The sequence below is a fragment of the Corvus kubaryi genome, unplaced genomic scaffold (genome assembly GCF_017639235.1).
Source record: "Corvus kubaryi isolate FWS band 111438036 unplaced genomic scaffold, C.kubaryi_AGA036_p1.0 37308, whole genome shotgun sequence".
Lineage (NCBI taxonomy): Eukaryota > Metazoa > Chordata > Aves > Passeriformes > Corvidae > Corvus > Corvus kubaryi.
In genome coordinates this window covers 14057288-14071102 of record NW_024581096.1, presented here as the reverse complement: position 1 = coordinate 14071102, position 13815 = coordinate 14057288, and the positions used below count along the sequence as shown (strand labels likewise).

The 13815-nt window shown below is 46.6% G+C and overlaps 2 protein-coding genes across 7 annotated transcripts in view; both read left to right on the top strand.

Annotated features, from left to right (window-relative positions):
- The window catches only part of LOC121664928 (phospholipid-transporting ATPase ID-like), an 84667-nt gene extending 77715 nt beyond the window's left edge, over positions 1-6952 (top strand). For all 6 annotated transcript variants that reach the window (XM_042028635.1, XM_042028639.1, XM_042028637.1 and 3 more), the window contains 3 exons: positions 116-254; positions 2159-2289; positions 4168-6952. In XM_042028635.1, the coding sequence (XP_041884569.1) occupies positions 116-254; positions 2159-2289; positions 4168-4389 (492 nt within the window). In that variant the 3' untranslated portion in view covers positions 4390-6952. The remainder of the gene's footprint in view (positions 1-115; positions 255-2158; positions 2290-4167) is intronic.
- A 93-nt stretch (positions 6953-7045) lies between these two features.
- RUSC2 (RUN and SH3 domain containing 2) overlaps positions 7046-13815 on the top strand; it is a 60264-nt gene continuing 53494 nt past the window's right edge. Inside the window, exon 1 of the mRNA XM_042028627.1 lies at positions 7046-7235. The gene's annotated coding sequence lies outside the window, so the exon portion shown is untranslated. The remainder of the gene's footprint in view (positions 7236-13815) is intronic.

The following is a 13815-nucleotide window of genomic DNA, read 5'->3' as shown; positions in this document are numbered from 1 at the left end:
TGAATGAATAGCATTCTCAGGGGGAGGTGTACAAAGCAGAGGACAAGCTGTGTTCAGCACAGATCTGCTGAATAAGGAAGGCACTGACAATAGCTGTATTGCTCTGTTTTTTCAGATTGGCTTGGACACCTCTTACTGGACAGTTGTCAACCAGTTCTTCATCTGGGGCAGCCTTTCTGTTTATTTTGCTATCACCTTCACCATGTACAGTGATGGCATGTACCTGATCTTCACAGCCTCCTTTCCCTTCATTGGTAAGCCTTGGGACAAATCTGGATTGCACTCAGAATGAACACACTGCAGGGCTTAAAGTTTCCAATTATTTTAAAGTATATTTCAGAATATATTGGTTGCCTTTTCTGCAAGAAAAGCCAGGATATTTTTGAGGGTTGCTGGGATTTATTTTGAATCCCATCCATCCAGGTGAATGTGTGCCACATTCACTTCCTTGGGTAAGAGTGGACATTTCCATGCAGTCATGAGAATGGTCCTTTAAATAAACCTACTGAGCAGGGTGGAATGCTTTCTGCTGCTCCTCTATATTTGGGTTCCAGGTGTCCAATTTTTACAGATATCTAGGAGTATCTTATTTGTAGATGTGTGATCTTTGTAACTAAGTTAACATTTTGGCATAGGAAGGCATAGAAGTACAACATCCAGTCAGACATGAGAAAAATGCCATGTGATTGTGGTAAGCCTTCTGACAGGTTAAATGGCAAATTCCCAACAACAAAACATACCAGTGGTGACCAGGTTTTTGTAGTTATTTTACATGACAGGTTTCTGAACACATGCAAAAAATGAAGGATAAAAAAATGAGTCCATTTCCTGAGACTTTGACCAGGAGGAACATGTAACTTTAGCAGAGTAATTCAGACATTTTTAATAGATCTGTGCATCCATAGCCAATATAGATACAACATTGTTATGAATCTCTACTTCTGAAATCCCAACACTTCTAATTTCAAGTCTCAGATTTTTGTATTAATAAGTGCCTTCATTTTTGACTGACTTTTTCAGTAAAAGCTTGTTTTGCCTATCTTCACTGCAACAGCAAGGGGCTTAGCAAACTTAGAAATATCTGAGATGCAGGTCAGTTGTTGTAACATATTTTTCAAACAGATGATCACATCCACTTTGAGATGGTTTTTAGAATCAAAAACGCTGAGTGAGAGAAGACAGAATGTCTGTTCAGTTTCCCGGGGCAGGTGGAGAGTTGGACTGGATGATCTTGAAGGTCTGTTCCCATCTTGAGGATTCTATGATGATTCTAACTCAATTGCCAGGGATATCTCATCTGCTGCTCTGCTATTACTACGTTGCTCAAAGTAGCCATAATGCTGAGGGCTACTCAGTAAGGTCCCAGTCTGAAACCATTTTTAAGGAAAGTGTTTCTAGTCTGGACTGAGACAACTTGTTTACTTAAATTTCAGGGGAGTTGTATTACAGCAGCATTTGGCCAACTGGAAAGAAAACATTCAGCAAATATACTGCCAACACCAGCATCATTAAGCCCTGTAATGAGGGTTTTGCAGACCGTTTGTTCTATCTTACATTCCCTCAGTTTTGGAAAAGCCAAAAGTGAGCACTTTGGTTTCAAAGAAGTTGTCAGTGACATGCCACCACATGGCAGTAGTGCTGCCATTACCCCCATTAAGCTATGGTGTCTGTGCAGATCTCCAGAGCAACACACACTCCTCTCGTAAAGGGCTGTGATTCCCATCACCTGCTGGGTAGAGCCAGTATTCCATATCCTTTAGGAAATCTGCTGGGAAGCAAGAAAGGAGTATTCCTCCCTTTGCACTAGAGTTCTGGCAAAAGGTGGGAGTCGTGGGCTGCTCCTGAAGTTCTCCTGAATGTTTATATCAATCCTTTGCAGTGATTTGACTCTTCACAGAGAGAAAAGATTCACTCTGACACCCTTGTCCACCTGGGCTGTTGCTGCAGTCATGTCTGGACATAGCATTTTTCTTTGCTCATCTCACACAGTGACACTGGCTTTGCTGTCCTCTCCACAGCCTGTTGATTTCACTGTTGGAGGTGATGTCTGCCTTGTATTTTGGTCTGTTTGCCTGGTTGCTCTGAAATCACAGAGAGCAAAAGGGAATAGTGGTGGGAGGTGCTGCTTTTACTGTTTTAATCATGGAGTTTTTTCCAGGTACGGCTCGGAACACCCTCAGCCAACCAAACGTGTGGCTGGCTATCTTCCTTAGCATCACCCTCTGCGTGCTGCCGGTGGTTGGCTTTCGATTCCTGAAGGCTCAGTTAAAGCCAACTCCCAGTGACAAAGTAAGGAGATACCTTATTGAACCAGAAATCCTGCTTACCATGGCCTAGGCTCACCATGGAGCCACAGTGCATGTGCTTGGCATCACTTGGAGTGTGTGTCCCTGTCGGGTGCAAGTGCTGCCATCCGTCTGTCCCCTACTCCCTAGAGAAGGAGGATTGAATTTGGGGTTTGGCACGGTTCAAACCATCTGCAGCTGGGACCAAGGCTGAGATTATTTACATGTGGATTAGACTGCTCTGAGGCAGGAAAGCTGCTCTATTTTTAGGGTTTAAGCACTGTGGCTCAGTGGCAAAGGAGTGGTGTGTTCCTTGTGCCCTGATGCTGTGCAGTTTTAGCCGGGCAGACCTCAAGCCTTCACCCTCCACCCAGGAATATGTGTTTGCTGGGGATTTTTTTTTTATTTCAGAATTTACTTTTTGTAGCCAATGGTTATATGCCCCTTCTGGAAGCAGCTTCCCTCCCATCCCCAGGAATATGAAGATGAGGGCACCAGGGCAAGGAGAGGCAGGGAGTGATGGAGTGGGCAGGGAGCACACAGGTCACTACAGCCAAGGGACCCCCTCAAGAACATCAGTGCACACAGAGCTCCCCGGGCTCTCTTTCAAACAGGAGCATTTGCTGAATGCTACTGCCACCTCGTGCTTCCTTCTTCTCCCTGCGCCGAGCTGCCTGGAATCTCTGTCAGAGACAGCCCCAAGGGAAAGCACTGCAGCTGATGCGCTCCCTGGTTATCCTCTCTGATGTCTGTGGAGCTCCACAGATTCTTCAGGACTGCAGGAGAACATGTTAGGGGAATTCTCAGCCCTTGCACAGAGGCTAGGTGGGTGCTAGAGAAGACAGCTGGGTAGGGAGGTCCTTGGGATGCAGTTTGAGGCAGTTCAGGGGTGTAAAAGTGGGCTGAGTTTACCCCAGCTGAGGAGAAGTCAAACACAGCTGTCACCCAGAATCCCAGTCTCACTGCTGAGGCTGAGCATCCCTCCCTCTCTAGCACAAAATTACTTTTCTGCCTCCTCTTGGAAGTGAATGGTCGCAGGAGAGGAGTGGGTTTCCTGCTTTATGGAGTTCCCCAGCTGGCAGTAAACAGGCTGGATGTTCAGAGAGGCCAAGGACCTGCCACTGCCATTGTGCCAAGCAAGAAGCACAGGAGTCTGGCAGCTGGGGAGTTTTCTGTTGAGCCAGAGGCTCTCAATACCAGCCTCCTGCACTAGACAGCCCCGTTCTGGAAAGGTTCTTGTCAGCAGATGAACTCAGTGGCTACCTGGGAGCAGAAAGCCCCCTACCTGCAAATAAAGTGCAAGATTTATTTTCCACCTGCCAAGGAATACAGGGATCTCTCTATTATCCCTGTAAGTGTTCAAGGCCAGGTTGCATGGGGTATTGATCAACCTGATATATTGGCAGTGGGGTTGGAATGAGATGATCCTCAAAGTCCCTTCCAACCCAAGCCACTCTGTGATTCTGTAATTCCATGACGATAATCATTATCATCATAAAAAGCTTTTACATATCAGAAACTCCCATTAGTAATCTATTTTCTATATTAAATATACCAATTCTTAAATGTTTCTTTATTTGTTTTCTGGAATTTTGACTATTGTCAAGATGACTTTCACTTTTTGGGTGATTTGACTGAAAGTCCTTCAGTAATACCCCAACCATGGCATTGAAGAGCTCTGGGGAATACATGGAAATCATCCCCTCTCATGACTTACAGATGATGCTCCCATTAACACCTTTTAGAGTAGAATAGAAGATGCCCTTTCCTCATTTTTGTCTTTGGATCCCTGCTTTTGTTTGCCTTTCTCTGCTCCTCTTCCACTGTGCTTGTGAATAATGATGCACATTCCACCTTTTCTGCCTTATTTTCTGATTTCCAGGTGCTGCTGAAGATCAAAGAAGCCAAAAAGCGGCCCCCTCCACCCTCACCCAAGCGACGCCTGCGCCGGACCAGCACCCGCCGCTCTGGCTACGCCTTCTCTCACCAGCATGGCTTCGGAGCACTCATCATGTCTGGGAGAAACATGCGGCCAAAATCACCTTTTGCCACAACAGGAACATTTTCACCAAATAGTGACAAATATAAACACAAAGGATTGTAACCAAAAAAAAAAAAAAAGGGGGGGAAAAAAACCAGACACCCCCTTATCCCCCTTAAAAATTAACAACGCAAACCAAAGTAAAGGGCAAACCAAAGTCAGGAGAGGAGGCTGTGCTCCCTGCAGGGCACCGAGCCAGTGGCTGCCCAGAGCTCTGCCCTCTGGGCTGCCAAATCAAGGACTTGGGGCTTTCCTGTCACCCATGTGCACCCTCTGGTTCCAGTTTCTTTTCCAAAGACATGTGCCGCTGCTGGGGAAGATGGGCACAGTGAGCATGGAGTTGTATGGTATCCCTGAGGGGCTCCCTGGCGCAAGAGAGAACGTGCTGTGGGAGGCATCTCTGCTCCCTGAGATTGTTCGTAACGCTATTTTTTTTTTTTCCCTCTAACTACATACCTCAGAGCAAAGAGAATTCCAGTCTGAGGAAAAGGTTGAATTGGCAATGTCTTTCTCAGCCATGTGCCTTCATTTTTCTTCATGAATCCACTCTGGACCATATTACTGGGGTGACAGTATTGACCCCAGGTGTGCCTTAGGTCCAGCCACACAATCCACAAATCCACAATCTTTGTAACGTGTGATTTTGTAGCCTTTTGACTGTAATCTATTTTCTCAAGAGATGGCCAGTATCCAAATACCACCCTCTTCCCACATCTCCCATCAGGAAGTGCTGCAAGCTCAGAAAAACCCTTAATTGGTCAAGGGACCAGGAGCTGACACTCATCAGCCTGCCCTGTTTTATCTGCATTGCAAATCTGCTCCTGTAAAGGATTATTGTCCTGAGAGCCCTCTCAAGTTTTTTAACTGGGCACCAGCCATTTCATTTAGACTTAAAATAAAAGAGCAGAAGGCACTCAGACTTCCTTATGGATCCAACCATGAAATCTGGCCCCTGAGAAGCCTGTGCTGTGGTTAGGGCTCACCTGAGCTGCCAGAACGAGGCATCTGGCCCCCCTTAACAGACTGAGGTGCATGCACGTCTGGCTTGATGGTGACTACACCAGCAGTTTGGAAGCCAGAAAAGCTATTTCATAGCCAGCAGCTGAAATAGCCTTTACTCTGCTGGTGCTGGGGCTCAGTGTAAGGGACAAAGCATGACCTGGTGGCTCCCCCACCCTCCCAATGATCAGAGTGCTCACGATTCAGAGGAACTTAGTGAGGCCTGAGGAGTCTCTGCAGTGTTTCAGGGCTGCAGTGTTTCTCTGTGCTGGCTCAAATTTTACTTGGGAACAGGTTATCTGTCAAACATGGGTGGTAGAGAGCTGAAAATCCAACCAATCTGCCAGCAGATGGACCTCAAATGCACAGATGCAGCCAAAGACATGGTGATCTTGAGGGACTGGGATTTGCTCTCTGTTTTGTTACACCAACTCCATAGTCAGTGGGGTTACTGGGTGGAAGGCCAGTGTGGCAGTGTGAGAGTCTGTCCTGCCAGCACTGCTGAGCTGTCTAAATGCAGCTTTTTTTTGTGCAGAGGACTAAGCCCTGGCTGTTGTAGGGGGTTTTTTTGTTTGTTTTTGGTATTTGTTGAGGTTGGGGTTTTTTTCAGCTCCATTATACAAATTTAGACTCCTTCCTTCTTTTGAATTGGATTTTTTTGTGCAGTAACCGCCTGATATTTATGAGACTCTGCTGTGAGTCTCTGAGCTGTCAGTGGAGGCATGTATGATGGCAACAGGCCAGCCATGTCCCCATTTCATGGAACACCCTGCTGCCTCTGGTCCCAGTTTCAGCAGTTACTGTGTGAGATTGTTTAAGCTGTAATAGAAGATTGCATCTCCCTGTGTTTAACTCAGCACAGGAAAGAAAAAAATAAAAGAACCAAATCAGTCTGTTGCACCTGCTGCATGGGGAGGCTTGTTGCAAACTGTGGTATTAAATTTCAGCATGGCCGGTGCAAAACTGGAGCTGGGACTGGATCCAGACTAAAGTGTTCAGGACCTGCTTGATAGGGAAGGAGCAAATTATCTGGTGATCTCCCTTGCAAGGAGACGCCTAAGTGAAGTGAGAGCCTGCACTCTGGCTGAGGAAACCGCTGTGATAGTTGGTGCTTGTCACCTCCCCCTGCTTTACCATTCACTTTGCAGAGACAATCGTGGCTTTCTGATGAGGATTCTGTCTTTCACAGTCAGCCTCCCTGGGGTTAGAGGAAAAAGGAGAATTTGTGCAGATAAGTAGACATCCCCATGATACCCAGACTGGTCTGTGGACTGAAAGTCCTGTCAAAGCTGTTCCTGGTGTCTGATGCAGCAGAGTATGTTGGCAGAGCAGCAGAGGCAGGTCTTGTGCTGACAGAGCAAGGAAACTCTGACACTGTGCCTCTCTTCTCATATGGTTTACGTGCAAAGTACTCACCTTCTGGCTAAAAGGGGATTTGAAAATGTTGGCTACAACATGCAGGGGATAATAAAGCTGTTGGTGAGCTTGCACCAGATACAATTCTTTCAGTGGTTTGACACAATCAGCATTTGAAACACATCAGCTGGCAGTGATGTCTGTCTTGCATCACTCCTGATTTTGTAAAATAATTGTTTTTTTACAATAAAAAGAGAATGTTGGGATGATAGATTTCTTGGAGCTCCATTAATTGATGTAAGGAGTTAATAACCAGAAGTGCACGGGGGGATGGTATGTGGGACAACGGATCTGAGACGGCAACGCTTCTCATCCGGTATCCTGATGCGGGAAGCACACAAATTCTCAAAATTTTCCATCCTGGCTGGGATGTTTTAAGAGGAAACTTAGAGGAAACGTCAGACATCCTTAGGCGGAGGACCCGGTGGGGGCGGGCAACGTCGAGAGCCCGCCCCGTGGAGCGGCTGTAAACAGCGGAGCGGTGCGGGCGATCGGTAAGGGACGGTGGCAGGCACGGCGCGGGGCTTGTGCGGGGAGGAGCGGGGGCGCTGCTTCCCGTGTGCGCGGTGCTCTGCTTGGCTCCCCCGGCGAGGTCAAACCGTGTGTCATCGTCTGTGCGGTGTCTGAAAATTATAATTTAGTCTTTTATGAAGCTCTCGTATTTCATAGATATGTCAAAAATTAACCCTTGAAATAGATTTTGGATTTTGTTTTCACCTCCTCCCTTTTTTCCTCCTAATTATTCCATAATATAAATATTCACAGTTTGAACATTGTTTTGCTGTTGTGCCTGTACTTGCCACCCTGCTGGGCTGCAGTTTGAGGGTCGAGAATGATAATGCTCTGATGGTGGTGAGGCACTGGAACAGGTGGCTCAGAGAAGCTGTGGATGCCCCATCCCTGGGAGTGCTCAAGGCCAGGCTGGATGGGGCTCTGAACAACCTGGTTTAGTGCAGGGTGTCTGTACCCATGGCAGGGGTGGGGAACAAGATAATCTTTAAGCTCCCTTCCAAGGCAAACCATTCTATGGTTCTTTGATAACCAGTGATTACAGGATTCTATTTCTTACGCTGCAGCAGAGGAGAGCTTAGAACATCTTCTCTGTCCCCTGAATCCACAGGGTGACACTGAGCAACCTCTGTCCCTAATAACCGTGGAGCAGCAGGTGCGTTTGGGCAGAGGCACCTCAAGGGTGTTCTCCATTGCTAACTGCACCACCTGCATTCCTTCCTGGCTGCCTGGTAGCGCTCACTGTGCTGAGTATCCAGTTGGAGAGCCCAGGGCAAGCATGTAGTGCTCCTCTGCCCTCCCATTTCCTAAGAGCTGCTCAGGAGTAAGGACTTCCAGGCTACAGGTCAGTGGGAGAGAGTTGTGTGAATGCACACAGGCGGAGTCTGTTGTATGAATGGAGACATCTCAGTAATGACCCATGCTAACTACCAGCTGGAACAAAAACAGGAGCATAAGGGACCTCTTGGATATCTGTGGGCATGACAACTCTATCCTCTAACTCCATTAGACCACTGATAAAATTCATCCTAAATCCAGGCGTTCCAGCTGGAAAGCTTCCTGTCCTAAGGGTTGATTTTTCTCTCTCTCTAATTTTCAACCTAAATGTGTTCACTGCATTTATTCTCTTGTTGTCGTGCCAGCATTATACTTTTGCTTCAGCAGTTTTGTTTGTCTCCTGTGATATATTTAGACAGCAATCCTATCCGCTCTCTGCCTGCATTTGGCTAGGCTAAACAAGCCAAGCTCTTAAGTTTCTTCTTGTTTGATAGGTTTTCTGTTTCCCTCAGGCCCTTTCTGCACCTGTTCGTTTGAGTTTATCGTTTTTAAATGTGGGTGACCAGAATTTTTTTTGTATGGTGCTTCTTTTATCAGTGCCTATACAGTAGCTCTGGTATTTCACTGCCTCACCTGGGCTGTGTTTGCTTTTCTTACAGCCTCATCATCTCTGTGATCTTTAACACAGTTTTAGTGGTTATTTTTCCTAATTCTATTACGAATATGCACAGTTGTTATCTAAATTGGGTTAGCTACATAAATACTTCTCATGCCTGACAACATGGGGAGGAGCTGAAGTCATCACAGTGTAAGTCTGCGCATGCTGATGCTTTAAACTGGTGCCTTGTCCTCAGGGGCAAGCTTTTTCCATGAGGGCTGGCAAGGACATTTTGCTACATCTGCTGATGTGTTGGCTGATGTAAATATGGAGTGAGGGAGCTACCATTTCTCCAGCAATAAGTGTGGGGCTGAGTTCCCAGTCGCAGCTCCCAGACAGCTCTGTTCCTGTGATAAAGGTCTGTGTTGCTGCAGGGCTGGATGTGATGAAGGGCTCAGAAGAAGGGCACAGAGCCCTGCAGCCTGGGCTTGACCTCTAAGTGCTTTTGGCCATATCTGCAGCACAGCTACTCTTCAGTTTTTCCAAACCTAGTCTCCTGCTGCCCTACTTCTTGTAATTCATTTAGAAGTAGAGTGTTTTTTCTCTTCCTGGCACTGTAGAGAAGCCACCTCTCTCCCATCACTCCCAGCATGAAGGGAAGTAGTTTCCATACCCCTGTCTCTTTCCCCAGCCTGCCTCTCCTCTCCAGCTGGGTGGAGCTGACTGTACTGAGCTGTCAGCCCCTGCTTTTCCACACAACGCTGAGCCCTCTGCCAGACTCTTCAGCTATAAATGGATCTCGACTTTTCCAACCCCCACTCTCAACACCAAGAGATGTTGTGGGATATCGGAGCTGGGCTAGGCTTCCTCTGAATTAGGAAAACATATGACCCAACCACTCGCTTTTTGTAGGTTCTCTGTAAGCATTGTGCCTGGCTTTGGGGGAGCTGAGTGTGCCCTGGTGAGGGCTGTGCTGCTGAATTCCGTGGGTGCACTGCGAGAGCAACTGTTCCCAGACCTGAGTGTGAGGCTGGGCCAGACCTGCAGGTGCTGTCCCCAGCCCCACACGTCACCCCACAAACACAGCACTGTCTGATCTGAGTGCTGTGTCTCCAGGGAAGGCCAATGTTTTTGTTACTGGCTACATCCTGCCTCCACATCTAAATCAGGCACTTCATAAAAGAAGCCTGGCTTTTAGACATAATGAGCAATCCTGTTTACTTCCCTTAACTTTGGGATTTATGGCAGGGATCCTGAGGTCTTTTAAGCTTTATTGTATTATGGCTCCTCTGAGAGGCAGGGAGCATCAATACCTCCTTGTTCACCAGGGAGCTGGGGCCTGAGGTATGCACACCAAGGTGACTCAGGGAGTCAGTAGCTGCCCTGGATTTTAAACTGAAGTCTTTTGTGTCATCAAGTGCTACCCTCCATCAGCCCTGTGGGCATCCAGGCCATTCATTCCATGTAGGGTACAGGTCTGTATTTAGAAAACTAATTTGTACTCTCATGTTGAAAAATTGCAGTCTGAAAGTCTCCTAGTTAGTGTGCTTTGTAGAAGCTGCTGGGCAAGGTTCCAGTCTGGTGACCTTTTCCTGGAAGCAGTGCATTTGCATCCTTTTGACTTAGACAGCAACACCTAGAGCAGCTGCTTCAGAGGCTTCCTTACCTCCTGGCAGTTGTCCCTCAGAAACCTTCAGGCTGTGGATAAGGGATCATAGAATATTCAGAAGGTGCAAGCCGGGTTTATGGCTGTGCAGAATTCTGTCTGCAGTTCTGCTTCTGGTTCAGTTTTTGCTGTGGCAGCAGATGCTGTCTGACACATTTTCTTGCACAGGACGCCTGGTATCCTGCATTTTCCCTATTCAGTGGCTTGGTTGTGTTGTCTTTTGGATGGATCAGTGAATCTGTTGATGGGGCAGTGTTCGATGGACAATGTGCATGAATAATCTGTTCCTTTTTTTTTATGTAAGCTGGAGAATGTCATACCCCAAACCATGATATTACATAAGGCTTATGGTTCACTAAAACCTCATTTCTGTCTCCCTTCTGGGATTGTGAACAGTATTTTGTACAGATGAGGGATAGACTAAGTGTTCCTTCACCCTTTTCCACTCCACCCCTGGGTTTTGAGCTCTGGGAGTATATGAAATGAAGATACTGTGTGTAGTTGTAGCTGCCTGATACTCTTTTCGGTGGTAACCTCTGCTGCAGCTGGGCCAGGCATCAGATCCTGCTGGTTTGCTGGCTCAGCTTGGAGTGCTTCAGGTTAAACTTGGCTGAGAGGAGTCAGGTGAAACTTGGCTGTGAGATCTTCTGCTTGTAGTATCCCTTCCAGATGTTCAGGGAGGCTGACTATCCCCACTTATTTTTGGCTTTATGTAATCTGCCTTCCACTGAACACTTATTTCCCTGTTCTTCACCAAAGCCCTGGACTCATAGCAGGGTGTTTTCTGAGCTGAGGTTTGCCAGCTCTAGGTCTCTGTTCTTCTGAGTCTGGAGCATGAAGCCTGGTTGAGGTTTTGCTACTGATACCTGCTGCTCACCTGAAGTCCACAGTTTCTCTGTTCTCATTCTGGTGTGTGTTTGCCTGGAATGCTTTCCACAATTCACATCTCTTGTGCCTGGGGTGAGTGTTTGGTGAGCATATTTGTAGTCCTTAAGCGCTGGTGTGGACTCTGTACTTCCATCTGAGTCCTCATCTGAGCCATGGATGGGACTGTGTCTCAGCCACCCAACACTGCAGGCTCTTTGAGAGATCTTTGGCAGAGTGATGATGGTGCTGAATCATATTTTCAATTAAAGCTTTATTTTCTTAACAGAAGAATGGCCAGGAAATGTAGAATGGTTTGGGTTGGAAGAGACCTAAAAGATTATGTAGCATTCCTGGCCACTGTGCATGGAGCACTTCATGTCAAATGCTGTGCTTTGCAGGGCATCAGAACTCTGGTGCCTGCAGTGCTTGGTCCACAGGTTTGGAAGACATAGTGAAGACTATAATTTTGCAGTGATTCTAAGCTAGCCAGGGTGGTTGGTTTGAAAACTTCTTGAGGAATTACAGAAGCATCTTGCAGAACTATTAGCATGATAAAACAGCAAATGGGTGACCATGCTGATAAATGCCACGTGTAATGGTGATTTGTGAACAGTTTCTCACTGTTCAAACAAGCAAGCCATTTGGAGTCACTGTGGGTTGTTACCTGAGCACATCAGTTAAATGTTCAGCTGTAGCCAAAGAAGGCAGATGTCACACTGGAAGCAAAAACTGATGGTATATATTCTTGTATACTAGATGTACATGTTGTGCCTGCATCTTGGGTACCACATACCAGCTGGTCACCCTCTTTCAAAAAGAGTAACACAGACCTGGAAATAATAGAGAAAAGTGGAATGGGGATGATTAAGGGACTGGGATGCCTTCTGTAGGAAGAGAGATTAAACAAGCAAAAGTAGATGATACTGGGAAAGAGCAAAGGTCTATAATATAGTGTTCAGCAGGGAGAAGTTGAGTAAGGAATGAGCTTAATACACTTTATTATTTCTCACAGCGCAGAGGAAGCGCATCCAGCAAAATAATTTATTAGACAGGACGTTAAGGAAGTCCTTTTTCAACACAGTTGATTTGTAGAACATGTTGCTACGAGATGGCATGAAGACTGAAAATACACACAGATTCCAAAAGGAACCAGACACCTCAATGGCCAAGATGTGTTTCAGTGTCTCTGAAACGTGATGGTCAGTGTGTGACCTCCACACACTGACTTGATTGTTGCAGGCTGGAAGAATGTGTCCTAAGGGGAGATCATTCCATGATCGCACTCGGTGAAATCACTCTGTGATTTTTATGTGCCAGTGCTGCATTGTCAGGGGTGGGGCACTAGACCAGAAGAATTCTTGGTGTAACCCACTGGTGGTTCTGGTTATCAGAGCATGCTGGAACAGTGGGGTGAAAATGGACTGATTTGGTTTTGAGCACTTCTGCTCTCATGACACTCCTGTGGGATTGTCATGAGAGCAGACTCACACACAACTCACCACAGATTTTCTTATCACTTTTACTAGCAAATCTGGACAGACTTTCAGGGGAAGGGGACTGGTGCAGGCATGGCCCATCAGCTGGCTCGGTGTGCCCAGCACTGCTGTGGTTGTTGCAGGGTGTGCCAGCCCAGTGACCACTGGCCTGCCAGGCAGGTGACATGCTTGGCATTAGCTGTCCAGTCCTATCTTTGTTTCCTCTTGGCTTATGATTAATATATGGTTTATGTCCTGATGGAACAAAGTCTGGATTCTTAGTGCCTCTTATTCACGTAGCTGTGGGTGGTGTTGTTATCCATCCAAATGTCTTGTCGTACGGAAAGGGGAAAGAACATGCTATTGCGAATTCTATTGTGAATTCCTTTATCCTTTCCAAGACCTATGTTGCAATTTCCTTCACAGTCTAAATAGCAAAATGTCTCCAGTCTCCCTACACAGAGAACTGTGAAAGTTTGGAACTGAAAAGCCTTGAAAAGTCTATTTGCTGATAATGAAGTACTCATTTTAGGAGCCTTAACAGAAGCCACTGTTACTTACTGCTCACCCTGTTGAAAACTTACCAAATCAATATTTCTGGGGCTTTGGTTTGGGTTTGTTTGTTGTTTTTTTGTTTTTTGGTTTTTGGGGTTTTTTTGTGGAAGCTGGCTGAGGCTGTAGCAAAAGCAAAATGCAGTAATGGGCATACTGGTTTTGTCTGCCATTCAGCTTGCTGCGAGGGGATTCTTCACTGGTTAAGCCTGATCATCATATCACAGTGAGATTTTGGGAACACTGAATTCAGAATCCAGTCATCATTTTACTTCTGCCTCATTCCTTGAACTCACCAACATTAGAATGTTTGTGCCTCTTCCAGTGGGATGGATAAAGGGTTTTAAAGCCCAGTTCCCTGCTCCCTATAGAGAAGAAAAAAAGTCTCCTGGCAGCCTCAAGCTGTTTTTAAACGAGACAAATGCCCATGGTGCCTGTCTGCCAGAGCCCCCCAGCCCCTGCACCGAGTCCCTTTTTAGCACACTTCTCCATGCAGCTATATCTGGCTCCAGTTCCTTGCTCTGGGAACGTGACCTCATCGTTGTTTTGGTATTTCCAGTGATTCAGCCTGGTCCGGGGCAGGGAGGAGTCATTCCTGGTGCAGGCTGACAGGGTGTTTGTGCGTTTCT